General features: G+C 57.0%; 1 protein-coding gene across 3 annotated transcripts in view; it reads right to left on the reverse strand.

The window, feature by feature from the left end:
- LOC114214127 (cadherin-23) overlaps positions 1-27,785 on the reverse strand; it is a 262,865-nt gene that overhangs the window by 37,055 nt on the left and 198,025 nt on the right. For all 3 annotated transcript variants that reach the window (XM_088020174.1, XM_088020173.1, XM_088020175.1), the window contains exons 13-23: positions 26,568-26,805; positions 24,919-25,024; positions 22,809-22,936; positions 18,091-18,163; positions 16,290-16,406; positions 12,331-12,443; positions 10,971-11,078; positions 4,753-4,942; positions 4,267-4,412; positions 1,703-1,922; positions 143-295 (exon numbers count right to left, since the gene is read on the reverse strand). In XM_088020174.1, coding sequence (XP_087876300.1) covers positions 143-295; positions 1,703-1,922; positions 4,267-4,412; positions 4,753-4,942; positions 10,971-11,078; positions 12,331-12,443; positions 16,290-16,406; positions 18,091-18,163; positions 22,809-22,936; positions 24,919-25,024; positions 26,568-26,805 — 1,592 coding nt within the window. The remainder of the gene's footprint in view (positions 1-142; positions 296-1,702; positions 1,923-4,266; positions 4,413-4,752; positions 4,943-10,970; positions 11,079-12,330; positions 12,444-16,289; positions 16,407-18,090; positions 18,164-22,808; positions 22,937-24,918; positions 25,025-26,567; positions 26,806-27,785) is intronic.

The raw sequence follows: 27,785 nt of genomic DNA on the forward strand, positions 1-27,785 counted from the left end.
AAGCTAAGAGCAAACCCTCCGGGAGGGTCCCACGGGACCTAAAGCCTGATGTGGAGGGCTGACTCGGGCCCCTTCCCCACCCTCTCGGGGAGGGGGGGAGGCCGGGGGCACACATCTGGAAGGAGTGGAGGCAGGGCCACACCTGTGATAAAGTAGCTGAGCTCGGCATTGAGGCCCATGTCATTGTCCGTGCAGTTCAGCCAGACCACCCGGAAGTCCCGCGGCACGTCCTCGGACACAGAGACATTGTACACGGCAGGGAAGAAGGTGGGCGTCTCGTCGTTCACGTCCAGCACTGCAGGAAGAGTCAGTGCACAGGGCTAGGCCTGGCTTCCGCTCCAGAGAGCCCAGCGCCAGAGGCGGTGGGAGCCAACACGTCTCGGTGGTGAGCCGAGGGTCCCCATGCCTGCTAGGGTCAGGGCAGAGCTGATCAGAGCTCCTCGGCCTCCCATGGTCCTGTTCCCTGGGTGCTCTGGTGCTGGTGCTGCTGGCCACGCCAGGAGAGAGAACCCTGGGGCCTCCCTCCAGTAGGTGCCTCACAACGACAGCGGGGATGATGATGGCAATGACCGTGAGAGTGAGCCTGTGCTAAGTGCTTCCCATACAGCACCCTGTGTGCCCCTCCTAGCACCCTGGCAAGGCAGGCATTCTCAGACACACCAGACAGAGGAGGGACAGGAGCTCAGAGCAGTTGAGTCACTTGTCCCAAGTCACATAGCAAGTGGCAGGGTTGGGGTCTCGGGGGGGCCCGCCCCTAGTCCGTCATGGGGTCCTAGGAAAACAGCTGGCTTTGAGGATCCACCCCTCCAAGAAAAGTCTAAGTTCCCTTAAAGATGTGTTTTCTCAGCTGATGGGGCTTGGGACAATCTTCACAGTGAAATGACCCCACCTTCCCTCTTGGGCTCCTCGTTGTGATACCACCAGGAGAAATGATGGGCTTGCTTGCGGACCTGGCTTCTGCTGAGGCCGGGAGAAAAATCCTCTCTGGGAGCACTGAGCACCTCCCTGTCAGTCACTGGCACACAGGCGGGTGCCCAAATGGGCACCAGGAACCCACAAGGCAAGCGTAGGACCAACGGATGAGAGGACGCCTAGGCACGTCTCGGGCAGATGTTTGTGCTGAGCTAACCCCCACCTGCACCAAGCCCGCGGGGCCGGCAGGAGCCGGACAACAGGACACACCTCGCCAGTCACATTCTGTACGGACTTGACTTCCCTGTGGTTAGTTCTGCCCCTTTGGCACCAGCTTGTGTCAATGTCCCTGTTTTGTCCCAAGGATTAAGGACGTGACCAGAATGGAGGAAAAATCGTAAGGGGCCTTGGCCCTGCCCCTCTCCTGCCTGCGGCTGACCCTGAGGGCCCACCCACCCCTGTGCAAGTCACCTCTGCTGTTCGCAGGATCAAAGATGCTAGAAGGGGTCAGGGACCTTGGTGGTGGATCCAGGCCCAGGGCGGGGTGTGGGGGGGCAGCTACTGAAGGCAGCGGCTCGGTGGGGAGAAGGCTCTGCCAGCATTTTGGACTTGGTGGAGGCAAAGAGGGCTCTGTGCTGAATGGCGTGGTGGAGGAGGGTACTCCATTAGCAAGGCACCCTGTGTCCACATAGACAGGGATAGCGGTGACAGTCGTGGGCTCCCCAGCCCGCCCGGCACTGCTCCAGGGCCCGTGCGCTCACCGCGCGGCAGGAGATCCCCCGGCCCTCACCTCGGATGGTGAGCGTGCCGGTGGAGCTCTTGGGGGGCGTGCCCGCGTCGCTGGCCACGACGCGCAGCTGGTACTCGGCGATGCGCTCGCGGTCCAGCTCCGCGCTGGCGACCACCACACCCCTGCTGCTGTTGATGAGGAAGTCCATGCGGGGCATGCCCACCTGCATGCGGTAGGACACCAGCCCGTTCAGGCCCTCGTCCAGGTCGATGGCCATCACCTGATGGAAAGCAGGGACCACGTGAGGGGTGGGGACGGGAGGACTTCGCCCCCGAGAAGGGCCCCCTCCTTCCCACTGACCGGCGCTCAGCTCCAGCCAGACATGCCCGCTTCCCTCAGTGCCTCCAGCCATGCCACTGTTCCCAGCACCTTCCCAGATGCTAAGAGGGCAGCGCGTCAGAGCTAAAGGCATCCGGATACATCAGGTGGGGCCGGGAGGGCCGGGCGGGGGCGGGGGGGGGAAGGCACTTTCGAGAACAAGAGAACAAGGGTCTAGCTCCCCATAGTCTTCCCCTTCAAAACCCCGTTCTCCTCCTTGGCAAGGCCCCCCCACCCCCCGCCCCCGCCATGGATCCTGGCTGGCTCGGGACTCTGAACTGCGTGTTCTATCAGGCTTCCTGGCTGCTGGCCTGAAGCAGCGGTGACTGCTCCAAGGGCCCTTGGACCATGTGCAGCTCCACTACATAAAACGATCAACAGCTCTCTCCCCTGCTTTGTCAGACAACAACAAGATGGTAGAAAGGTGCAGTGTTTAAGTCACCTGATGATTTATTATTTTGAAACCATCTTTTGAGGCCACGTGTAGGCAGGCAAACATCCTCCAAACCCCTACACTATTCCCGTCTGCACCTCTAGTCCCTAGAAGGGTTCTCCTGACTCAAGACCCTGATATATTTAAAGTTTCACAGAAGAAGATTCGAGACCTTTGAGGAAATGTGAATAACAGTTCAAATAAAAGCTTTGGATTAAGCCAAGACTCTCAAAAGTGAAAGACGTCAAGGTCATCCAGTCTAACTCCCATCAACAAGCAGGACAAGAGGGTATCCACTCAACTTGAATGCTTTCCAGGATGGGGGGCTCACTACTTCTCATTTATCTGCATACAGCTCTAATTCCTGGAGAAAGTTCTCCCACCCATCCAATGGAAATCACTATTTGTCCAGGTTGTAGGGGGCACCGGGGAACGCACCGCTCCTGTCAGAACTCTCTTCCTGTTTCTGAGGACAGTTCCCAAGCTAAATGCTCCAGCTCCTTCAACCATCTTTCCATGCCTGAGCCAGATCCTCTGTGAGCTCAGACGCTGTGCTGTCTGCACTGTCTCTGAGCCCCTGGAGAATGGGCTTTTGGGGGGGCACTCACTGGTTCTCTCACCCACCTGCCCGGTCCTATTTGGGGGCCCGCTCCTCAGGGACTGGCTGCCGTTCCCTGGATCGCAGCTCCCCCTGCTGGGCATTTGGGAGAATGCCCCGCTAGCGAGATGGCTCCCTAGGACCTTCAAAGACCACTACTCATCTCCTCTCACAGATGAAGAAACTGAGGCACAGCAGGCCTGCAGGGCATCACCAAGGTTACCCACTGTGGTATCCTGACAAGCAACCTGTCTTCTTCGGGTGGGAGCAGGCTAGCCCTTTGCCACTGGATCCCGCTGTGTCTCAGGTATAAGCCCTCACAACAGACACCTGACGACAAGCACACGGCCACCGTGGATCTCCCACAGTCCAAGTGCCAGCTTGCTGGACACGCATGTCTGACTGAGTCCCTGCAGCACAGCCAGGCAGGTACTGGTATGCGCCCCATCTCACAGGTGAGAAAACTGAGGCCCAGTGAGGTTGTTTGCTGTAGGTCACACAGCACACAAGTGGAGGAGTTGGGACCCACACTCATGTTGGGTACACTCCAAAGCCCATGCTCTTCCTTCCAGCGTTCCTAAAAGGGCATCATCCTTCCTGAATGAGCCCCTTCAGGGCCTCCTTGACAGAGGGTGATGGAGTAGGAGGCACAGGGGCTGGGTTCAAGTTCAGGCCCTACGTCTTCTTGGCCACAAGTCTCTTTAAGTCTCCTGCCAAGTGGGGAGAGTACCACCCCCCCCCCCCCCACCGTGTGGAGCTGCTTTGGGGCTGATGGGAGAGTGGTCTGCCCACAGAGGCAGGGTGCCTGGGCGACACCCATCAACCTTCTCTGTGTTCTAAAACCAGCTACAGGCTTGCGGTGTTGAGAGTCTTGGGCCAGACCTCCATAACCAGGACCTGTTTGACTTGGCTTCCCAGAATTCTGTCATCTTCCTTGGTGCTTTCCCTCCACCTCTCCAAATCTACCTGTCATTTAAGACCCAGCTCAAGCCCCTCCTCCTCCTCCAGGAAGCCTTCTGTTACATCTCTCAGAGCACTACCTCTCCAAGCCTGGTGTGACCTGTCTGGTGGTCTCGGCTGGCATCCCCTGCCCCACCACTGCAAAGTGTTCAGCATGAGGCTAGGCGCCCAGGGCCGCCTCTGCCCGCCTGCTTGCTGGGTGAGATGAGGTGAGGGAGACAGACCAGGAGCTCAGGCCAGGAAAGGGAAACTCACCTGGTAGACAGAGGCCCCGGCCGGAGTGCCTTCCAGCACCTCAGCCACGAAAGGCAGGTTCTGAAAAGTGGGGTCGTTGTCATTGAGGTCCAAGAGGTTCACAAACACCGTGGCACTGCTGGTGGCTCTCAGAGGGGGGCTGCCACCTGGGGGTGCCAGGGAGAGGGAAAGAGGGGTGCAAAAGAGACAGGGACGGGGAGAAAGGGGAGTGGGGAGAGGGAGGCAGGCTCAGTGACATTTCCATCCTAGGGGTCCCTCCAGGGAGCAGCCCGGGCCTTGCACCCCCCAGCCACCGCCCCCCTCTGAGGGTACTCTGTGGGGCTCGCAACTGGCAAGTGGGTGTTACCCCATTCTTAGCGATCATGACACAGCCCTCCTGTACCCAGGCCTCAGGACCCAGGGAGGACAAGTCAGTGGGAGAGGCCCCCAGGACCCTGAGAGTCAGGGGCCACCGCCAAGGTGTGTAGGGCTGCGAGGGGCACATACAGTCAGTGACGGAGATGATAATCTTGCGCATCAGCTCCGCCTCGTGGGGGTCGGGGTTCTCCCGATCCAGCATGACGTGGGTGGTGCGGATCTTGCCTGTGCGGCTGTTGAGGCTGTAGAACTTGTTGGGTGGCTGGATACTGTACACCAGGGTGCCGTTCTCCCCCAGGTCCGGGTCCACGGCCACCACCTGCCCAGGAGGGAGCCCATCCTCCACTGAGCCCAGCGGGGGGGAGGGCATCTCTGTGCCCCGCACTGCCTGCCTGGGGATGTCTGAGCTCACACCTGTGTCCCTCCCTCCCTCCCTCCCTCCCTCCCTCCCTTCCTCCCGGCTCCAGGAGGGGGTCTGATGGGGGATGGGAGGCAGGAAGTTCACAAGATGGGTTGGCCGGGGAAGTCTTGAGCTCCTCGGCTTCTTCGCTCACTCAGTTTTACCCTAGGCCAGTCCCTTTCCCCACTTAAGCCCCAGCCTTCTATTTCTAGAAGCAACACTTGGCACACACCAGTCTATGGGAAGCTGTGTCTCATACATGCCAGGCCCTGAGCAAGTTACAAGTACCGTGGGCACAGCCCTGTGAGGCCATCTACAATTATGTGCATTTCACACACACGAGGCTCAGCCAGGCTCCCAGGGTCTCTTAGCCCAAAGTGGTCCTGGGTCTCTCTGGAACCCACACTAGCAGCCAGCAGGCCATGCTGCTCGTACATCTTCGTGTCACTGCTTTCCAGACATGTGGGGTAACACGGTCATGGGCTTTTGGGGGAGCAGGGGGTGCCCAGGAGGTCCATGATCATGGAATTCTTTGGGGACTAGGAATTCTGTGGGAGGCTGGGAAGGGCTGAAGAGGCTGAACCTTTCTTTGGCTGAGCTTTGGGAAGAATCTGAAACCCTGGATTTGGGGAACTGGGTCCTCCCCAAACCTTCTCTTCCTTCCTTTGGACTTTTTGTGAGGCAATTTGAAAAGAATTAGGCTTCTGTGACACCAGGGATGACAGGGTGGGGGAAGGGAGCCATGGACAAGCCACCCGGTTTAGAGGTGTTTTGGGGCTGCAGGAGGGGGAAGCTGGAGGAGAGAGGGGGCTGAGTCTCCCTGCCTGAGAAGGGGGAGGGCCTTTAACTCTCCAGGCCCCCCACTTGGTTCCCCACTTGTAAGCCTCACCCCATGAAGGGATCAACCTGAGTGCCCTCCTAACCCAGGGCGACTCCCATAACCCATTCTCTCCCCATCCCCATGCCTGCCAATCTCCCACTTTGGAGAAAACCTCTCTAGCGTCTACCTCCCCCAAGGAGAAAGCAGAACTCAGGGAGGCATGGGTCGGGCTCAAGGTCATACGGCACCAGCCTTGAGGCTGAGACAGCTCCCACCCTGGAGATCTCCCAGGGTCCCAGGACAGTAGCCGTACCCACCCCTGAGCTCATCCTTTGCCCTGTGTGGTAGAGGTCCCTGGGGCACCAGAGGTGGACTAGATCAATGGGAGGGGGGTGGTGACGGCGGTCCCCAGGGCCACATCAGGACAGTGTCATTCTTAATTCCAGGACGCTCGGCAATGACAGCCTGGCTTTGTCAGCTCCTTCATCTTACTTGATGTGGGGCCTTTTGGGCTTTGGCAGCAGAATCTGTCCCTCCTCTGGCTTAGTCCCCAGCCGGAGGTGTCTCTGGGGCCACCAGACCAGAACAGACAGATGGGCTGCCCTGGCCTCTGGGGCCACCAGACCAGAACAGACAGATGGGCTGCCCTGGCCGAGGGCCCCCATCTTGCCCCAGGGTCTGGAGTGGCCAGGGTGAGAGGCCCGTGCTGGCACTGAACCCTGAGCCCTGCAGGGCCTCCTTCTGCTTCAGACAGGTAGGAGGGGAGTGGGTGCACCTAGCCGTACCAGGGGGCAGGGGTGGGGGGAAGGCCCGAGGGGCCCTTGCTGTGCTATGGGGCAGGTCACCTCAGTTTCCCCAGCCTCTGTAAAGGGGACCCCTGCTTTACAACAGGAGGCAGGGCTCTTAGGCAAGCCAGGGGTCACTTCAGCCTGGCCAAGTCATTCTGCTGACAAAGGAGACCAGCAAGCCTTGCATTTCTACAGTGCTTCTCTCTACAGGAGGAGGGTTTTTTATCCCCGTTTCTCCGGATGGGGAAACTGAGGCACAGAGCAGTTAAATGACCTGTTCCAGGTCAGCAGCTTATTGCTGAAGGTGCAGAGATCAAATTTACATGGGGGTGGTGGGGGCTTCTCCTCTTTTCTCCCTGCCCCTGAGTGCAAGTGCCCCAGGGTGCCTGGGGTAGGTGCTTCCAAGGGACCCTGGGTGGGGGCTGGGCCCTGGCTTCCGCCTCTCAGCCCACTCCCTGGCAGGGGTGGGGGCACAGGAGAGGGCTGCCGGCTCTGGCCCCTCCTGCAGGCTCCCCACCTGTGTAGAGTCTGTGTAGAGTCTCACCACTTTCCCTCTTCATTTCCCATGTCACACTGTCATTTTTCTCCTGGCCTGACGGGGAATAATTCTCTCCCTCTCCCCTCTCTTATTTTGCTGGAGGGCTTTGAAAGGCTCTAAATCAATGCCCATCAGCCAGGTCCTTGAAGGAGCCTACAGGAGCCAGGAGGGAGGGTTGGGCCAAAAATCTCACTTGCAAATGGAAAAGGGCCAAGGTGCAAGCTCATGCCGGGGCGGGTGCACACCCTGGGCGCACGGACGTGCGTGCCGAAGCCCATGCTGGGACAGTTGGCCGTGTACCGGGATGCAGGCGCACGCTTGTCTACACACAGCTCTCAAAAGTCATTGGCATTTGGGAGAGTAATGGGGCACACACCCTGACCTCTCTCTGACAAGGAAGACCCGACCGGACCTGGCGGAGCTGGGCGGGGGGGCAGGTAAAATGGGGAAGGAAGGTGAACAAGTCCCTCAACAACTAGCATTTGCCAACATTTGCGTTCTTACCATGCACCTGACACCGTGCTAGGCACTGGGGTTCAACAGCAGAAAGGACGGGTGTGGTTCCAGCAGGAGAGGTGTGGTTAGAACAGCTACCGCGGATCTACCACTGACCACGGGGCTCATTAAGTAGGGACCACAACTCTATCAGGTGGGGCCTCTTACCAGCCCCATTTTCTAGAGAAGAAGATCGGAGCACAGAAAGGTGAGGTGACTTGCCAAAGGTCACAGAGCTGGGAAGGAATGTGGCCAGGGTTAGACCCTAGACATTTTGGGGCCAGAGGCTGCCCGCTGAATCACTAAGCTACACTGCCTCTGAGTAAGCTAACAACCCAATAAAGAAATAAAACACAGATGTGGGATCAGTTCTGGAAGAAACAGTGCAGACAGCGGGCAGAGCTACGTTAGGCAGGGTGGGCAGGGAGGGCCTCTTCGGGGAAGCGGCCCTTTAGGCTGGGACAGGTAGAGGAGAAAGAGGCAACCCTGGGAAAAGCAGGGGTGGGGGGTAGAGGGAGAGGAATGCTCTGCAGGGCGGGGGAGGGAAGGGCTGTGCAGAGGCTCTGAGGGGAGGAAGAATTTACTGGGTTCCGGAGGCTGAGAGGCCAGCGCGCGTGCTGGGGGTACTGAGTGAGGGAAGGGTGGTGGGGCAGGTGTCAGGAGGTGGGCAGCCCCCCTGCAAACACAGCCTCCTCCCTAACATCACCCCTGGGCCAGCCGCCCCCGCCCCCGCCCCGAACTCCCTTTCTCCATCTCAGCCACAGCCCCCACCTCGCCCAGGGGCCACCTTGTGGCCTTAGAAGGTCTCACAGAGCCCCCAGTGGTATTACAGAGTACCCACATATAAATGCCTACAAGCCATAACATTTAATGGGATTTTATGACTATTCCTTTTAAAATTATTTTGCCATGACAAATTGTACTAATTTGTACGAGCTTCTTGATTTCTAGTTTCCTGGCCACCATCACACATACTGGGAATTCCAGAGAATTCCGAAAATTCTTAAGAATTCTAGAAAATCTAACCTACAACTTGTCCTTACAATGCAAAGGAAATTTTTCAAACACTAACTGTCATAATATATCTGGCAGATGTTTGATATAACAAGTTCTAATTCTGACTTCACCCTTTTCTGTTTGAACTTCTGAGTCATGACATTTTGTTTTCAGGTCTCAGACACTGAAACACCTGGGGGTCCCCGCCCTGGAGCCGCCCCACACCAGGGAGGAACGGCCATGCCAATCCCTTACTGAGCAGTGGGTTCACATGTCCGTCTCCCCGGAGGTAAATAAAGCTGGGGCAGGTGCGTCCGGTAAGAACCGTGGCTTTAACACAGGGTGAAATGGGAACCAGTGGTGGGTTCAAGCAGAAAAGTGACAGAAATCCCCCTGAACATGGAGGGGAGCCTTGCTGCTCTCTGTACTCCCGAGCCTGGTGAGCATGGGGCCTGGCACACATAGCAGGTGCCCACTGAAGGTCTGCTGAGGTTCCTGGAGAGTGACGCGGCCCTGGGTAGCAGGCCTCCGGTCCATTGTCCACACCTGCCAATGGCTCAGAAGGCTGTGAGGAAGTCTGGAGACCCGGAGAGGACCCCTGGGGACCAGATCCGGGGAACTGCTCAAGGCCAAGTGCAGTCCCAGTCCAGCAAACCTCTTTGGCAGGTGGGTTCTTCAAAAATGGCCTCCCCTGGCTGGTGTCCCATGCAGCCACTTTCTCCCAGGGACACCTGTCTCACTTGCCCCTCAGTTCCCCTGGGGAGGATTTTCACAGACATAAAGCAAAGGTAGGAGTTGACCAGACAGGTGCTCTGAGGTAGGCTCTTTTGGGGTCCCAGGTTGGAGTTGTGCCCACGAGATGGCAGCAGAGAGTACCCACCGGATCGCGAGCCCTGGAGAGAGCTGAAGAACTGGCCTAAAGTAGTGGTTTCCACCCCCGACCCCTTGCTTGAAAGAATCCTCCCACGGGGCCTTCAAAAAAGGGAGATTCCAGATCCCTGACCTAGGCCCTACTGGCATCTTTGGGAGGGGGACCCACCCACCAGTTGAGAGCCATTCAGATAGCGAGAGGAGGACAGGAGGTTTCCTTCGAGGCTGACATCTGCCACCTTCTAGACTCTGTCCCTACTGGCTGTATTTGGTGAGGGGTCCGGTGGGGAGGCTAGGCCTCACCAGGGTGGGGCAGCCTTCCTGGACTGCTGGATGTGAAATTTTCCCTCCCTTCTCCCATCCCACGCACGTTCTCCAGTTACTCAAGACCTGAGCCACCTGCCAGGCCACCTTGAACCAGCAGAGATGGAGGGCTGGACCAGGTAGTTTTCAAGTCAGACAGACCTGGGTTCAAGTCCTGACACCACCTCTTACTAGCTCTGGGACCCTGGGCAGACCCCTCAAACTCCAAGACCCAGTTTCCTCCAGAGTACTACCGGAGCCATGAGTCCACCTGCCCCGTGAGATCATTATGAGGGTGAGAAGGCCTCGGGCAGCGCCCGGCGCATTGCAGGCATTCCATACATGGGGTTACCACGAAATATCAGGCTCATGTCTGTCACGCTGGCTGAGTGGCTATGGGGCTGGACCCTGGGGACAAACCACCTCAAATGAAGCCAAATGGTGCACAAGGGTGAGGGGAGGAGATGACCTCACAAATGTGAACCCCAGAGCTGATCAAGTGGGGTGCTCAATCCTGGCTTTCCTCATCTTCCCCAGGATGCTGGCTCCAGTCCAGACTCCTGAGACTTTGGCCACGTCTCCCCTGCTCCCCACTCTGAGTCCTATCCCTGCACGCAGCGCATACAGGGGCCTAGGCAAACCTGGAATATTCCAGGCCAGAAAAATCCCTGGGTGAACTTCAAACACCCCACTGGGGCCAACCTGTCAGGAACAGAAGCGGTGCAGGAAAGGTGGGGGGACAGAGCCTACATTGTGCGACTTGAGGAGGTGGCCGGCGCCTTGCCAGGGGAGGGTGAGGGCACTCCTGTGCGCACAGACAGAGTCCTGGGGTCTCAGCAAGTGTGGTTTCTAGCTGAACCAGCCCTAGCTGCCTGGGCACTGTCCCTGGGTTGTCTGTGCTCCCTTTGACAAAGCCCGAAGAAGCCCACTGCCTCTGAGGCCGGGTGACGGCTTTCCCCCAGCCTCTGACTACCTTCCACCATGAAAGAGAGCTTCCGGAAGTCTGCTCCGTGGGCTGGCTCAGAGGGAAACAGGAAGTCCGTCGGTCCCACATGGGCCGGCCCATAGGGCTCACGCGGGAATGGCAGACCCCCTGAGAAGGGCAGCCTGGAATTCTGCTGTCCCACCACCACTTACTGTGGTCACGTCGGAGTCTGGAGGGGTCATCTCCACTAGGTTGATGTAGTAGGGGGCATCCTTCCAGGTGGGGTGGTTGTCGTTGATGTCCAGGAGGGTGATGTTCACCTGTGGGGCCACGAGGAGCAGAGAGGGAGGTGCCTGGCTGAGTGGTACAGGGACGGGCGGGGCGCACAAGAGGGCACGCTCAGGGGCCTGTGGGGCATCCCAGCAGGAATTCCACGGGCTCCACCCACTTTGGAGGCCTTGGGGCAGGGCCTGGGCTTTCTAGCACAGGAGGGAGCCAGGTCCCTCCAGGAGAAGAGCATCTAGGTGCTGTGCTATCAGGAAGGAGAGGGATGAATGCAATGACCCCTGAAATTCTTCCTGTAATGGGGGACATCTCTCAGCTGTCCCAGGCTTGGTGGAAGGGGACGGACAGGGTCAGGGGTCTGGTAGGATCCCTTGAGATTCCGTCAGTCTCGGCTATGAGCCAAGCAATTTCCCTGCTCACCTGCCACCCAGGTGAATTATTTATAGGGCTCCAAATCCTATTAGCAGGGGCCTCCCAGGATGGAATGGGGTTCTGGGGATTTTTCTGCCAAGTCCCTGGCCAAGCAATACAGACCCCCACCCCTCTGGCCGGGCAAGGACGGGGGAGAACTGGAATGGGGGACAGCTGCTGTGGGTAGGGCAAGGGCTGGCAGAGAGGTCGGGGAGGGCTCCTGAGGGAGAGCCAGAGAAAGCAAGTAGGATCAAGGAGGGCAGGTGGCTAGAGGGACCTGTCAGCGGGTCTTTCTACTTCCTCTCCCATGGGGGGGCTTCCTGCTTCTCACTGCCCCCCACCCCCCTGCTCTCTTCTACAGCCCAGAGCTCAGTCAGGACCTTCAGATGTCCCTTCTCTAGCTTCCTGTATCTGAGGCACCTTGGTGGGATGGCAAGAGCTTGGATGGGGGTTCTGGGCCTTGATGGACCCTACTTACTCCTGGTAGGGAAACCTAGGCATCATTTCTCAGCACCAGGGTTAAGGCCCTGCTTCCTGTTCGGAGCCACTCTTTCTGGCAGGAACACCTTCTCCTTGTAGGAGCCCCGAGGGAGGGGCCTCTGGAGCTCATCCTTTTGCTCTTTGCCCAGCCGGTCTTTTGGGGACAGGGGAGGAACACTTGTCCCTCCTGAGTCCCTCACATCCCTGGTGGGAATGCCTTTCTTCCCGCCCACTGCAGTGGCCCCAGGGCTGACCTTGGCTGACAGTGAGTTGGTATCTGCCACCCTCCCCCCACTCCCAATGCACCAGGACACAAGCTGGACCAGCAGATGGGCCAGGGAGCAGCTCCTGGGCAGCAGGTGGGGAGCAGGGGGCGGGGGAGGGGTGGGCACTCACAGTGGCAATGCCGGTTTTCTGGTTGTGGCCCACACCCCCGTCCACGGCTCTCACGATGAGGATGTATTCAGACTTGGTCTCACGGTCAAGCAGGGAGGTGGTGGTGATTTCGCCTGCGGGACGGAGGGATGGGGTAGGCCAGGGAGAGAGCAGCGAAAGGAGGAGAGAGTGAGGGATATTTGCATGATCTGGCAGCGTGTGTGCATGTGCTGGGGGTGTGGGATGGTGCTCGTAGGGGAGGGGGGGAGCACCCATGCCCCGGGACCCGGAACCTCTGAGGTGGCAACATAACCCCCTGATAGGGAAGTCTTTTTGCATGTGGGACAATTTAGGCGGAGGATGGGGTTAGGGGCTGGGGAATGGGGCGGGTGCATTCTTGGCCTCGAGCTCGGTCACAAAAGACCTCATTTTTAGACTTCTGACATGATCCTACTGGCGTTGTCACTTGAGACTTGTTACTTCAATCCTCTGTACCTCAGTTTCCTCATCTGGTCAAAAAGGGAAAAGTAATGGGAACTACCTCAGAGGGCTATCAGGGGATTAATTTGGTGGACGTCACAGAAGGCTTAGAACGGCGCCTGGCACTGTTTATTCAGATAGTCACAAAAAAACAGGGACGACACGGAAATGGATGATGTGTTTCACACATGTTCACACTGGTGACTCATTATTGGACAAGTCAACCCATAAAGCATTGATAATAGTCATAAAATAAGTGACCTTGTAACATGGTTCTATTGCCTTGAGGATTTTTTTAGAGTATAAACGAGTTATTCCGTTAACTACAAACATTTAAAACGGACCACTTATCCGCCTGTTTTTGGCTTTTCTTCGTATTTTGGTGTAACTGAAACACAGAGGTCACCCTGGTCACGTATGGAGTGGTGTGCCGCTGTTTGATAACTGGCTCCCCAAAGCAGGCAGAAAGAGAAGGAAGGAAGGAAGGGAAAAAAGAAAGAAAAGAAAAGAAAAGAAAAGAAAGAGAGAGAGAGAGAGAGAGAGAGAGAGAGAGAGAGAGAGAGAGAAAGAAAGAAAGAAAAAGAAAGAAAAAGAAAAAGAAAGAAAGAAAGAAAGAAAAAGAAAGAAAGAAAGAAAAAAGAAAGGAAAGAAAGGAAAGAAAGGAAAGAAAGGAAGAAAGAAAGAAAAAGAAAAAAAGCAAGCAAGCATTTGCTGATTTCCATGGTGTAAATACTCCCACCAGGGCCACTGTAAGATGCTGACTTGATGGCCTGGAACCAGGAATAGAGGAGATGCTTCAACTTGGCTCTCAGGAGCAGGTGTGAGCTGGTCCCTGCTAGCCTCTGCACATGGTGGTAGGCAGGCCGTTTACCTCTGACCTGGGCCATGGCAGAGAGGTACGCTTCATGGACAGTGAGGCGCAGATCCGAATTCCGATTATGGCCCTTTCTACATGTTTGGCCTTGGAAAAGTTACTTAATTTCTTTAAGCCTCCATTTTCTCATCGGTAAAATGGAGATCAGTACGCTTTCCAACCAGAACTCTTGGGAGGATTCAATAATTAACAGAGCTATAGGTAAAGCTCCCAGCACACAGGAAATGCTTATTGTCTTCTCCAGACTGTGAGAATTCCCCAAGGCAGGGACTGTATACCATCCATTTTTTTGTTTTTGTTTTTTATCCCCCTTGCCTGAGCTGTGCCCCCTGAGGCAAGTTACTCAGCTTCTCTGTGCTTGGTTTATTCTACCATAAGATAAGGGAGCTGGGCCAGATGGTCTCACATTTCCCTCCCTGCCACTCTGGCTTGTCCTCTGACCTGCGCAGGGCTGAGCGGGGAGCCGCGGGTGGGGACAGGGCAGGGAAGGCGCTGAGGCCAGAAACAAAAGACCGACAAACGTTGGCCCACCAGGCCATGTTCCTTGCTGGGGCGGTGTCAATTAATTGGCAGGGCAAGGAAGAAATTAATCTCTAAAAAGTTTTAAACATGAACTTGTCGGCATGATAGATGGCTCCTCCTGTCTGGGAAATTAGATCCAATTAAGGCCAACTTTGTGGAGCGGGCCTGGCTAATTTGACGGAGGAGCTCAGAGGAAAACACTTAGACCTTCATAGCTCAAGGAGCTGGGTTAAGGCAGTGAGAAAGTGTTCATGTCATTATTAAAGGCCCCAGGGTGGAGATGTGGTCCCTGGCCGGGGAGGCAGCCGGGTGCTGAAAGGTCAGCGTGCCCATCACCATATGTGGGTGGTAACGTGTGGCTCTAACGTGGCTTATGTAACGTAGCACTTAAAGTCTGGGCTCCGGAGGCAGAAGTTCAGGCTCTCCAAGTCCTCGGTGAAATTACTTAACCTGTCCTATGCCCCAGTTTCGCCATCTGGAAAATAAGGGTAATGCTAGTACCTGCCTCAGAGTGGTGGAGGCGATAAACGGGCATGATGCTTGTCTGAGCAGCTGGCTAATATTCGTGAATGATATTATTCTGAGCCCCCTGTAAATGCAGACTCACTGGGGGCAGATGCTCCTGCAAGCAGGGAGGAAGGCCCCCGTTGCGTCAGAGGTGGAGTAAGAGGCTCAGGATGGCCCTGGACAGGTCTAGCCTTGTACGTGCTAGTACTGTCCGCTCCCCTCGCTTCCAGGAAAAGGGAAGAAAGAAAGCCTGGAGGCAGACTTGGATGGTGGGGTGCATGGGTCACAGGAAGATTTAATGTCTCCCCCCAGCCACCTGTAGCAGGGCTGGCCAGTGTCCACCAGACCCCTGCTCTCTTTCCCAGGCTAGAATGCCTGCTGCAAAGGGGTTGTCAGGCCAGAAACGACCTCCCCAGGCTGCCTTCCATCTGGGTGTGGGGCTATTGCCTGGTTCTGGCCAAGAGGATGTGGGCAGAAGTGATGCATGTCACCTCCAGTCCTGGCCCATACACATCTCCTTAGCACGCCAGGCTCTCTTCCCCTCTGCAGTGACCTTGGAGCCACAACATGGAAGGTGCCTGGGTCCCAGAATCGCCATGCTCAAGGCTGTCCACGGAACATGGCATTGGATTGCTGGGTGAGTCAGAATTTCTGCGGTGTTGAGCCACTGAGATTTCAGGGTTGGCCTGCTTGGCACCTTCAGTGCCCTTATCTAATACAGAAACAGGTATTTAGAAGTGGGGAGCCTTGCATGCCCACTAAGTAGCCTGGGAACCCCATGAGGGCAGGCCATGTCGAATTCCATCCTGTGCCCCAGCACCCAGCACCTGGCGGAGAGCAGGCCCCCCAATGACATCAAATGAATATATGAAGGAATGTCCAGGGGCCTCATATTCCTTCCCAGCTTCTGACCTGGGGTCTCCTATTGCTTTTGCTCTCCCCCCTCCCTCCCAGCTTCAAGGGAGAGAGACCTGAAGGGAGGCACGTGGAGAAGGGGGAAGAAAGCTGAGAGCTCCATGGACTGAGTAGGGGGTCGGGGCTGGGGGCCCCTGGGTAAAAAGACAAAAAAGAATGATGAGGAAGACGTCACTGTTAGCCCTTGCTGTGTACCCGGGACTACTCTGGGAGTGCTCCCTGTAACAACTCATGTGATCCACACGCCACCTCTAACGCGACCATCCTCATTTTGCAGGGGGGAACCCAAGGCACACGCTGTGTGAAGAAGAGGAGCAGGGTTCAAGAAATAGGTCAGCAGCTGAGGGAGGGGGACGTGGAGGCTTGAGAAAAGAGATCCCTCACAGGGTGGTTAAGTTAGCCTGCTGTTTGTAAAATGGAACACATTTTAAACATAACAGGGCTCTTCACCATTGGAAGACATCCTTGGTGGATACATTCATGATCCAATTTTGGGGGGGCGGTTAAGATCACTAATCACACTCAAGTTCATATGTCAGGGGTGAAACCAGATGCTCAATGCTGGCATGCTCCAGGTGAGGGCTTCCTGGGAAAGGGAGGGAGAACTTGGCTCAGGGGCAGGTCCCCGGCTGGGCATGGGGAGTTGGCCTGAGGCACGGAGGACAGGGACCATGGGGCTCACCTGAGCGGGCGTTGATCCGAAACTGGGAGGAGCCCTCCAAGGAGTAGATGATGGACTCCTGACCATACTCCCGGGAGCGGTCCAGGTCTGTGGCATTCAGGAACAGCACTGTGGCTCCTTCCGGGAGACAAATGGGGGGGATGCTCACCCTAGGCTCGCAGCTCCAGGCCCTGGGAGCAGGACCTGGTACCTCCTGCTGACCAGCCTTCAGGAGGCAGGAAGCCTGCCACTGGGACACCCAGGGGTGAGAGTGGGCTCAACCACCAGAGCTCCCAGGGCTGCGTGGGGACAAGGCTCCATGGGAAGGGGTCCCGGAACCTGGGGTGGATTACACCCGCCGCTCTTGCCCCGCCCCCGCACCCTGAGAGCATACCACTGCTCTCCCCTACCTCTCTCTGGCTGCTCACCAGAGAAAATACACTCAGATTGACCAGCTTTGACTTTGAGTCAAAAAGAAGTGAAGCCCTATAGTAAATTATTCCACGTTTATTGTATTCAATTTTGGTCTTGTTTCATCTTGTTCACAAGGGGGAATTTATAAGGGTTTTTATTTTCTCTTTAAGGTCTAGTTAAGGCCCTCACTTTCATGTTCATCTCTGTGAAACCCTGGGTCAGGGGACCAGCCTTTCCAGTGGCCCTCGCCGGAGACCCTGAGAGCGGCCTGTCCGAGGCCACGTCTGCTGGGCTGTGGCTCCAGCCACCTCCTGTCTCCCACTGCCACCTAACGGCCACACTGAGGAGATTCAATGGGTGGACTTGTAGACTCATGGCGCCCAGGCTGGAATCCCAGGGGACCTCTGGCCACTAAGCCTCAGCTTCTTCCTCTGTAAAATGGGTCTACCGAGAAAGCCAGCTTGCGGGGTTGTTGGTGAAGATCCCGGGGAAAAGCATGCAGGCTGCAGGCTCATGGTAGCTCTCACTGAGCCACAGATGGGGGTTACTATTGTGTGGAAGAGTCAAGGGTCCCAGGGGTAGTAGGGGCCAGGCAGGGGGCTGTGAGACAGGCAGGTCCTTCTGGCCCCTTCCAGGGAGTGTGATGCCTCCGACTCTCAGTCTTACCCTGAGCAGGGAGACAGGTACACGGGCCTTGACACACCCTTTATCCCAGTGCAAAGTGGAAGACGATTAAGTGCCATGGTGAAGGCCTCTCCTAAAGAGGCTGTAGGGATGGTGGGCAATGCAAGGGGTTGCTTCAGGGCTGATGCTCTCCAGGGGATGCCTGACCAGGACAGGGAAGGGTGGGCTGGGCACAGCCTGGCACCCACCCAGGAAGTCATCAGAACCAGGAAGGTGTCTGGAGACTCTCCTGAGAAGGTCCCATGGTGCCATAGAAGGTCACCCTCCAGATGCAGCAACTCTTCCTGATTGGGGGGGTTCCCCACCAGAATAGTCCACCCTGGATGTAAGGGGGAGCTGTCAGCCTGCCCCAAGAACAGAGCGGGTCCCCAGGAACCCGAATGTGGAGCTGGTCGTCCCGGGTCTGCAAGCCGGGCCCTGCTACCAGAGAGACACGGCTGAGAGATGTTCTCACTTAGGAACACAGGCCACCCTGGCCTCACAGCACCATGATTCGGTCCTCTCTGTACATGCTCACTTAATCAAGGTCGTTCTATTACTGATGGCTGACTGTTCTCTCCCTGATAGACTGCAGCTGAAGGAGACTGGGGACCAAGCACCCAGCACAGCGCCTGCACGTAGTAGGTGTTCCGTAAAACAGCCGCTGGCTGGCAGATAACCGGACTTGTCATGGGTGTGTCTGCTGGCTTCCTGCCTTCACAGCCTCCCCCGCCGGGGACCGTACCTGCCATGATGTTCTCCACCACGGAGACGAAGTAGGCAGGCTTGCTGAAGGTGGGCGGGTTGTCGTTCTCATCCTGGATGGAAGGGAAACAGACAGGTTGTCGAAGCCAGGGAGGCCATCAGGGCCGGTCAGCTGTCCAAGGGGAGGCTCAGTGTGGCTGGCACAGAGGAGCTTTGGCCTTGATGTACAACCAGAGTCGGGTGGGGTGTCCCGGGGTGGGGGGAGACGGATGCTCGCCTGGCTGGGCTACAATTTGGGGAGGGAGGACAGGCCTTGGGGAGACGCATAAGGGCCAGGAAGATGGAGAAGGAAGGCAGCAGGTGGAGCTGCCTATTACTCCCAGCTTCCCCCTCTCCCGTTGGTCTTCCAGTGCAGCTCCAAGCTTACTCCTGTTCTGCTCAGCTCATCATCCTCCATGCTGGGGGTGCCCACTCGGAACCTCCCTCCCAGCTCTGCGAAGACGACGGTGGAAGGCTCTAGGACGCTCCCCGCCAGAAGTGAAGGGAGAAAGGAACACTCTGCCCTGAAGTTCCTGGCTCCCAGAGCCCAAATTCCAGGCTCCTCTGTACATATAAGAACAGGGGCTCCTCTACGCACTGGGGCAAACCCTGGCCCAGAGCCTACCATCTCCGGTTCTCGCCTTGCCCAGCCTCCACCGGAGACCAGCTCAGAGGGACAGTGGCCAGGGGCTGGTGCAGGCCGAGGGGCGGAACAGGCACAGCCTCGGCCTCCTCCTGCTGCCCCCGCTCCTCTGTCTCCCTCTTCCACGCTCGGGGTGATTTCTATACCCTTTAAGACTCTGGTCCTCACCCACTGCTTTTTGTAATCATTCAACATGAATTTCTTTCTGTTCACCTCTTGCAGGAAGCCCCACCGACCCCCTGACTCAGAGCCTCTCCCTTTCGCCTGGGAGCCCTGGGGGTGGCGGCCTCTGGGGAGCCTCCAGGCTGCAGTGCTCCTGGCACGTGCTCCCACGGGGCTTCCTGCCTCACGGACCTGGGAGCTCTGGGAGGGGAAGACTCCCATAGAAGCCCCCTTTGCTGGCATCACTTATAGCTGAGCGGCAATGGAAGAGAGGGAGGCATGGCAGCCGGCCGTCCTGGACTTGGAACTTTCGAGAATCCCATCCTGCCAGACTGCGGACTGCAGGTGCTCAGAAAGGAAGGCTGCTCTTCTTCCCCAGCCTGTCGCCAGACTCTGGGCTGCGCAACAGCTGCCCCCAACCCCCGCCCCGCCTCTGAGAACCGGTGGTGTGAAGACTCGCCTGACGTCCAGTGCCCCAACAGCATGTCTGGGCATCCCCCTGGGGCAGGCGTGAGTGCCCCATGTACATATATATTTAAGCCTTCTGCTTGGCTGCATGAGACGGCGCCGAGAATGTCAGTGGCAGAGCATGAGGCAGAAACTTATTAGCGGTGATATTTCCCCGGATCCTGGCACTGTATTCGCTATTAGTTCTAATTCAGTGGCTTCCTCTACAAAAGCTTATTGTCCCCGAATGGGAAATCTACAAACCAAGTTTGACTTCTTTATTAAAAACCAACAAGCAGTGGGTGAAAAGGAATCACCTGGCCCCTCTCGCCCGCCCCTTTTTCCTCCAGGAACCTCATCGCCCTGATCTGTGCTGGAAGCGCTGCCATGAACTTCTCATCTTTTGTCTTTGCTGGGTTCCTCCCCTCCCCCCACCAAGTTGAGAGAAAATCCCTTTGGTGGACAGAAGAGGCAGCTTAGCCAAGTGACAGCTACTTAAAAATCACCCATGTGCAAAAGCAACCCAAACGCACAAGTGACTACACCATCCCAAAGCCCTGCTTGAGAGAGGATGTTCACTCACAGCCAAGGTGGCACCTGTCTTTGTTGCCAGACCCCCCACCTCCCTGCTGTCAGGGCCAGAGCACACCTGGGGGGAAACTGTAGGGCCCTTGCTCATCTGCAGGACAGCTTTGAGGGAATTTGAAAATGACCTTGTTTGCTGGGCTCAGGTAGCTCCAGGCCGAGTGGATCCCTGCCACCACCCACCCCTGCAAACGGAGACCCTGCTGACTGGTTTCAGGGAGGGAGGCGAAGGCTGCTGACCACTCTTTTATTCACAGTGAATGAAAGGTTAGTTTGGCTCCTTGGCCACCCTCTTCCGGCTTTGCTCTGACCTCCCCCCCCCCGGAGAAGCTGAGGAAGGGAGAAAGAGGCCCTTTCTGGGTTCCTTAACTGAGCCACAGGTGGGGAAGCTGAGGTTTGGGGCAGTCCCTGGGTTTTAAGATCCCACTGGGGCAGACCTTTGAAGGTCTTCCTACTCAAAATGTGGTCCCCTGACCTGAAGCATCAATGTTGCCTGGAGCTTGTTGGGAATGCAGAGGCTCAGCCCTTGCTTAGACTCACTAAACAAGAATGTGCATTTTAAGAAGATCTCCAGGAGATTCGCATGAACCTTGAGGTGTACTGGTCTCAGTTGCATGCAGCTAGGGATTTCTGAGGCTTCAGGCCTCGGAATGTAGTGGAAAGGATGTGAACTCAGGAGTCAGACAGGTCAGGACTGAAATCCCAGCTTACTAGGACTGGAAGCAAACTCAAGTGCCGCTTACTAGCCAGAAAGTGAGAAAGGCACTGGGGATCCTGGACCTGCTAGACTGCCTCATCTGTGGAAGGGGATTGGGAGAGATTGTGTAATGTGAAAGCACCCGACAAGTTAGGGGCGCTCAAGAAGTTTTAATTTCCATGTGGCCAATTCTGCCTGTCCCTCTCTGGGCTGGTGTAAAACACCTCAACTTATTTCCCGACACCTCCCCTATTCTCACCCTCTCCCTCATCCACTTCCCCCGAACTGAGAGCGCATTCTTCTCTGTCTGGCTGAGTTCTCTGGAATTCTCACTTGTACTGGAGATAGCCTGGAGCACGGATGCTGCCAGTGGTATGCACGTCTGTCTTATCAGCTGTGATGACAGCGAACTTTACAGGTGCCAAGTGCCACCTGCGTGATCTCCATCCTCACGACAATACCATGATGCAGTACCACGATTATCCCCATTTTGCATATGAAGAAACTGAGGCTCAGAGAGACAGAGTTAAGGACCCCAGGTCATAGAGTTAGAGAGTGGCAGAGTTGGTTTTCAAAGCCATACACCTCCAAAACTATGTTCCTTCCTCCATTCCCTGAGGAGGGGGCAGGTTCCACATCCTCCCCCCCCCCCACCCCCGCCCCGGCCCTGCTGCTGCACCTGCACACAGGGAGAAGTCACCGTGCCTGAGTGGAGAACACCAGCTGGTTGAAAATGGTGGGTGGGGCGGTTGGGCTTAGGAGCATGACCAGGACTGGGGCGCTTTGGGGGCTGTGTTTAATCAAGATTGGTAAACTAGGGTCAGGGCCACGGGGAGAAGAATACCAAGACGTGATCACGATTGGCGGGGAATGCATTCTGGCTCTTTGGTGCCCCCCACCTCGGTGCTTCAAAGTGGGGGGCTGCGGGTAAAAGGCAAGCAGCGAGTGTTTAGGCTTCTGTGGATCTCCTCTTTCCCAGCTGCCCCCTCCCTCTGGCGTCCCGCCACCTCCTGAAACCTGTGGGGCCCCGGATTCTCTGCTTTTCCCTTTGCTGGTTCTGCACAGCCTCACCCTCCGATACCACCCCTAAATCCTGCTCCCGCATGCCCACCTGCAGGCTCCCCCCAAGCCATCACCCTCGGCCTCATCACTGCCAGCCCGTCCTATGCAGCAAGCAAGGACCGTCCCACTCGGCAGTTGGCCCTGGAGCCTCTGCCTTGGGTTGGGAGGGTGAGGCTTAGCAAAGCCAGGTGTGGGTCAGCCCCAGAGGCTGCTAGTGATGCCATCTGGCGCCATCTGGGGCAGGAAGGTCATCCAGCACGCCTGCTCCAGAAGAGATTTTCCTGAGCATACGTCAGATCACGGTGTAGCTCCCAACCTGACGATCTGATCCAATCCTCCTGGAGCCCGTAATGCACTAACTCTTCCGTCAACATGCATTCACCCGCTCTGGCAGGCAGCAGCTTTTATGAGATGGGGGGCGGGGGGCATGCTTGCACATGCGCAGTGGGGCGGTCTCTGGTGGGGAAAGGCCCACTGGTGGCCCGTCAGACCACGATCTGCATCCCTGCCATCACTAGGGGAGGAGCACGGGGCAAATGAACCCGCACGGAGACGGGTTCAGTGACTGATAATTTCAGACACGGAGAGCACTAACGTGTGCTTGATATTCATGTCAGACAAGCTGTGGTTTGGTTTCAGGCCCCTTTAGATCTTCAGAGCAGAGGGCAAAGGAAAGAAAAAAGGAAGAGGGGGTATAGAGAGAGGAAGAGACACAAGAGGGACGACCTCCCTGTAATTCCCTTGAGCTTCACAAAGTATGGCTCTAGATGAGGGAATCCTGTGACATTTCCTCCTGCTTGAGCCTCAGTTCCTGTTTCCCATCAGCGGGGGTCCTGAGGCCCCCTAATGAAGTTAGAGCAGGATGATGGGGTTCTTCTCGCATTCCAGGGCCTGGCCTCCCCGGCTGAGCCGGGAGGCAGCGTGGCTGCTGCAGCAATGGCTGAAGTTTGCGACGGGCAGCCTCTGGGACAGTCTGCTGGGTGAGTCCCAGAGCTACGGGGACAGCCAAGGCTGTAGGGACATAGTCTGGCACCACTGGCTTCAGGCAGGGCCCCCAACACTCTGGGAAGCACTCACCACCCCTTACCCTGAAAGGGCAAGACCAGCACCCCTGGGTACTTACAAACACCTCGATGGTGACGGGAACAGTGCTGTTCAGAGGGGGGTTGCCAGCGTCCTTGGCCATGACCGTCAGGTAAATCAGCCCGTTGGGTATCTGCTCATAATCCAGGGGACGGCTCACGCTGATCACTGAAATGACAGGAACAGGGCCCCAGGCCCCCTGTAAGCAGACTTCGGATGCCTATCCAGCCAGGGGGCTCCTTTGGCCAAAGAGGGTGTGGCTGGCCCAGGCTGGCCTGCTCTGCCTCATTCCCCGCCCCCAGCCCCGGCCCTTGCTCTGAACTCCTGGAGCCTCACGCTCTTGACTTGGGTTTACTGACGGCCTGGTATGTGCGGCACAGTGCTGAGAGCACGGCAGGTGTTGACTATCTTGGTGGTGATGTAAGCACTTTACAGGTGAGGAAACCAAGCTCAGAGAGGCTCAATAACTTGCCCAAAGTCACACAGCTAGAACCTTGATAGAGGCGGGACGTGAGCCTAGGTTTGTCTGAATCCAGAGCCCAGGTCCTTCTCCAGTAGGTGGTATTGCCTGCTTATCTGTCTGACTGTCTCACCCACTTATCTGGCACTCTCCATCAGTTTGGAAGCTGCTCGGAGGACAGGGTCATGCCCCAGGCTCTCTAGTTTGTTCTCTTACCAAGTTCTCCCTCCAGATACTCACAGAGTTCACCCACTTACCGCCCAGCCTCAGGGCAGCCGGGGGTGATGCCAACAGTGGGATGCAGATGGCAGCTCCCTCCTCGGTCTCCTCCGGCCCTGCCCGTTTCCTCCCATGGCCCTTCTCCTCTCTCTTCTTCCCTCCCTCGCCTGCTCCCTTTACCCCGTGGGCTCTCCATGCCCATCCCGTCCAGCAGCCTTGGGAGGACACTCGGGTGTTGCCAACTTTACTCTCAGAACTCTGCTTGAAGGTGGTGAAGACACCCCTAAAGCCAGAGGCAGGCAGAGGTGGAGAGGGAGGATTTGGGGGGAGTTGAGAGATGCCCCCGTCTCATGTCCCCACCACTGCATATGCCTGAGCTCTCCCATGGGTCGCTCCTGCTTGGGGAGGGAAGGCATATTGGCTCCGGCATGGGGGGCATAGGTGGTTGGCCGGGGCATTAAGACAATATGAAATCACCACTTTCTATGCGGAAAATGGAAGCAGAAGCATTGCTTTCGTAATATAAAACCTAAGGGAGGGTCTACTCAAGAAGAGGACAGAGTGCTGGACTCAGAGTCACCCAAAGCGCATCTGTTCTGCACTGGGGGCACCTAACCCATCTTCAAGCATTCGGGAAGCTTCCCAGAGGAGGGGAGGTCCAAATGAACCCTCAAAGCTAGCCAGAGGTTATCGGCTTAAAGGCCAAAGGGAGGCAGAGCAAAGAGACAGGGAGGAAGGGTTTTCCTGGCAGAAGGAGCAGACTCTGCCAAAGACATGGCAGTGACCCCGAAGGGGAGAGTGTCAAGGGATTCAAAGAGGCTGGGTTCTGGTGTGGAGACAGAGGTGCTGAAAGAAGAGGCTGCAGAGGCAACCGAGAGTCAGATCACCCGTGTCTGGACCCCTCTGCTGTATGACCTCGGGCAAGTCACTCCCTGTCGCTGGGCCTTTGTTGCCCCTCATCTGAAAAACAACGGGGTCTCAAGATCGTGGAGCTGAAGGCTACTGCTGCTACCCCCTGCCCGGGTTCTGGGGATCAGGAGTCACGGGGGGCTGGCGGGGCAAGGTCCAGAGTCTGGGACTGTGCCTGAGCCAAGCAGGGAATGGCCACCACCTGGAAGGCAGCTGAAGCCGGCCCAGAGCACTGGGAGGCGTGGCTGACAAGCCTCTACCTTATGGACCTGGCCAGGCAGCCTGGGTAAGAACGAGGGGCCTTGCAGACTGTGGTAATATTGGATGTGGGGCTGCCCATGGCTGAGACCCAGAGAAAGACAGAGCTGATCCTAGAGAAGGGCGATGCCAGGCCTGTGTCACTCGCCCCCGCTGATGGGCTGTGGGTCAGCTCCCTGGGTTGTCCAGGGTGTCCAGAGACAGACGCCGCCCCCCCCCCCCTCAGAGGGGCATGAGGGTGCAGCCTTGCTCTGGCCCACCACTTCTCCTCCCTGGGCTGGGCCCTCGTCCCCAGCACGCCTACCTCCGTAGCCCTCATACACGCTGATGTCGAAGTAGCTGCCAAAGGCGGAAGCGCTGACGATGCTGTAGGTGATCTGGTTGTTGGGAGGGGAGTCTTCATCCGTTGCCTAGAGGGAAGAGTACAGACAGGGCCCGTGAGCCTTCAGAGGCTGGGCGGGAAGGGAGGGCTGGCCCCCTCAGGGTCCCCTGCTTTGGGGGATCCAGGCCCCCCTTGTCCCTCAGCTGGAGGCCACCCTCTGGCTCCCAGCAGACAGACCTCATGTCGGGGTGTGGAGGTAGCGTGGGAATCTGGAAGGTCAGCTGGAGGCCTAGGGGAAAGAGGGAAGGCCGGGGCTTACCCCGGGATGGAGAGGGTCACCACCATCCCTGGCACGACCCACAACCATCTCCCAGATCCTTTGGTCTCAGCTTGAACACCCCACGCACAGAGGCCTTCCCTGACCTCTGGACCAGGTAGGCCGCGTGCTGTGCACCCCATGAGTCCCTCCGCACCCAGCTGTGGCTTCCTGTTCCATTTCTGCTTGCCTCCCTCAGACTGTCAGCTCCATGCCAGCAGGAACCTTACACTTCTTTTTCTTTTTAAAGAAGATTTTATTTATTTATTTGACAGAGAGAGACATAGCAGGGGCAGAGGGAGAGGGAGAAGCAGGCTTCCTGTGGAGCAGGAAGTCTGATGCGGGGCTTGATCCCGGGACCCTGGGATCATGACCTGAGCCGAAGGCAGACGCTTAACCATCTGAGCCACCCAGGCGCCCCAGAAACCTTCCACTTCCTGATGGCTGCTGCTTACCTACAGTCCGGCACAATCTTTGGCACACAGTAGGTGTCAAATAAATGCATACTGCATGAATGCAAAGTGGAGGGAATGCCCTGGAATGAGGTCAGAGATCCCTCCTCTCCTTGACGGTCTTCTGGGGTGACTGAATTGATTATCTGCTTTTTAGGGGTCTCTGTTCCTAGACAGAGGAGCACTCTGGTGTACCGGGAGCTGAGTGGGGCAGGCTGGCATGGTCGGTGGGTTCTGCCTTCTCTGCATCCCCCCGTGCCCACCCCTGATCCCTTGCCTTCATCCCTGCGTGCTTCAGAATCCAGTTCTAAAGGGAGGCTCTGGGTCCTCTCAGTCTGGGTGGGCCCACTGGGGGAGGGGAGCGGGGACATTAAGATGTCTCTGGTCAGAGTTACTCTGCGTGGGGGGGCTCACTGCAGGAGACACTGGGAGTGTGGGGTCCCGAGTTCTGGCCCTGGCCCTACTGCTCCACTGCCTCCTCGTGCCTCTGGGGACGGCCTCTCCCCTCCCGTTTCCCCTTCCGTGACATGGTCTCCGGTTCCTTCTAGCTGGGGTCTGGGGTCTTTCTCAATCCCAAGCAGCCACCAAGGGGCCCGGATGGGGGTCCTTCGGCGAGATCCTGCTCGCCACTTGCCAAGGGAGAGGGGGAGGACATTCCTTTGCTGAAGAGTGACCTGAAATTTAAGCTGACCCAGGCACTTGCCCCACTTGGTTGCCAGGGACCCGAGGGAATGCTCAGAGGCCTGACGCAAATCGGGGCTGAATTCTTTGTGGATGGCGGGCTGGCCTCTCTTGCGGCAGCTTCCATAGGGCGGTGGGCGGATGGGAGGGGGGCCGGACCGCAGGATGCTCTGGCATCTTACCCGGAGCCGCACCAGCTGGGTGACAGAAGGCTCATTCTCCCTCAGGGCCCCCACATAGGCATCCTTCTGGAAGGTGGGCACGTTGTCATTGACATCCAACACGTTGATCCTGACCCGGCCTGTGGTCTCCTCACCACCCCCATCCCGGGCAATGACGGTCAAGGTGAAGCGCTGGATGAGCTCATAGTCCAGTTTGGCAATGAGCATGATGAGTCCTGTGTCCTTGTCCAGAGAGAACCTGTGTCAGGAGGGACAGGGGGAGAGAAAGGGACCTTGGTGTAAAGCAAAGTAGCTCACAGATAAGGCCTGTATTTACTAGCCTGTCCTTGCCCGAGGTGATAAACAGAAATAAAGTCAGAAATCTGCTGTCTTTTCACTTGCCCTGAATCAGAAGAGTGCCTATTTCTAACAGGGAGTGGGGTGGGAGGTGGGGGGCAGGGGTGAGGACCACAGGAGGGAGGGGAACAGTCGGGTACTGAAAAGGCAGGATGCAGGTTGATTTCGTCAGAGAGGAAACTCAGGCAGAATGACCCTCCTCCTGCTGTGAACAGGAGTTTCTGCCCACTGTAGATGTTTAGATGCTGGAGAACAATCACGGTCAGAAATTCTGCCATCCCAGATGGTTTTGCACCAAAATGTTTTAAGTGCGTGGTAAAGCATCCAGCTAGGGGAGGGGTGGTTGGTCATCTCTCGGGAGAGAGCCCTTCTCTTCTGCTCCAGGGCAAAGCCTTGGCTAAGAGCCTAGCAACTGTGTCCCGGAGAGAAATGTGGTCCAGCGAGACCATCCATCTGGCCGCCTCCTCTAAACAGCCCCTTGGGAGCCTCCCTTGAGTTGGAAGTTGGCACCTGTATGCCCGGATCTGGTCCTCTGAGCCTGGAAGGTCCTGGCTCCAAGACCAGTAAAAGAAGATGGGAAGAGATAAGGAAACCCAAGTTGATCAGGACGAGGCCGTGGGGACACGGGTGCCCTGAGGGATAGAGGTGCCCTGTGCATGCCTCCTGCGGCTGGCTCCTTCCTCCCCTCTTGACGCTGCATCCGGAGTGGCAGAGAATGGCCAGATGCGCCTAACAATCTCTGTCTCTTCCTGAGCACTCCCACAGACAGCCAGGGCCCGGAATGCGAGCTGACAGCCACTGTTTTCCTCATCCTGTCGAGCGTCCAGATGCATCAGACCCTTCATTTTTATTTTTTTTTTAAAGATTTTATTTATTTATTTG

The sequence above is a fragment of the Eumetopias jubatus genome, unplaced genomic scaffold (genome assembly GCF_037043125.1).
Source record: "Eumetopias jubatus isolate StellerSeaLion01/CBP00866 unplaced genomic scaffold, mEumJub1_p1.0 scaffold_17, whole genome shotgun sequence".
Taxonomy (NCBI): domain Eukaryota; kingdom Metazoa; phylum Chordata; class Mammalia; order Carnivora; family Otariidae; genus Eumetopias; species Eumetopias jubatus.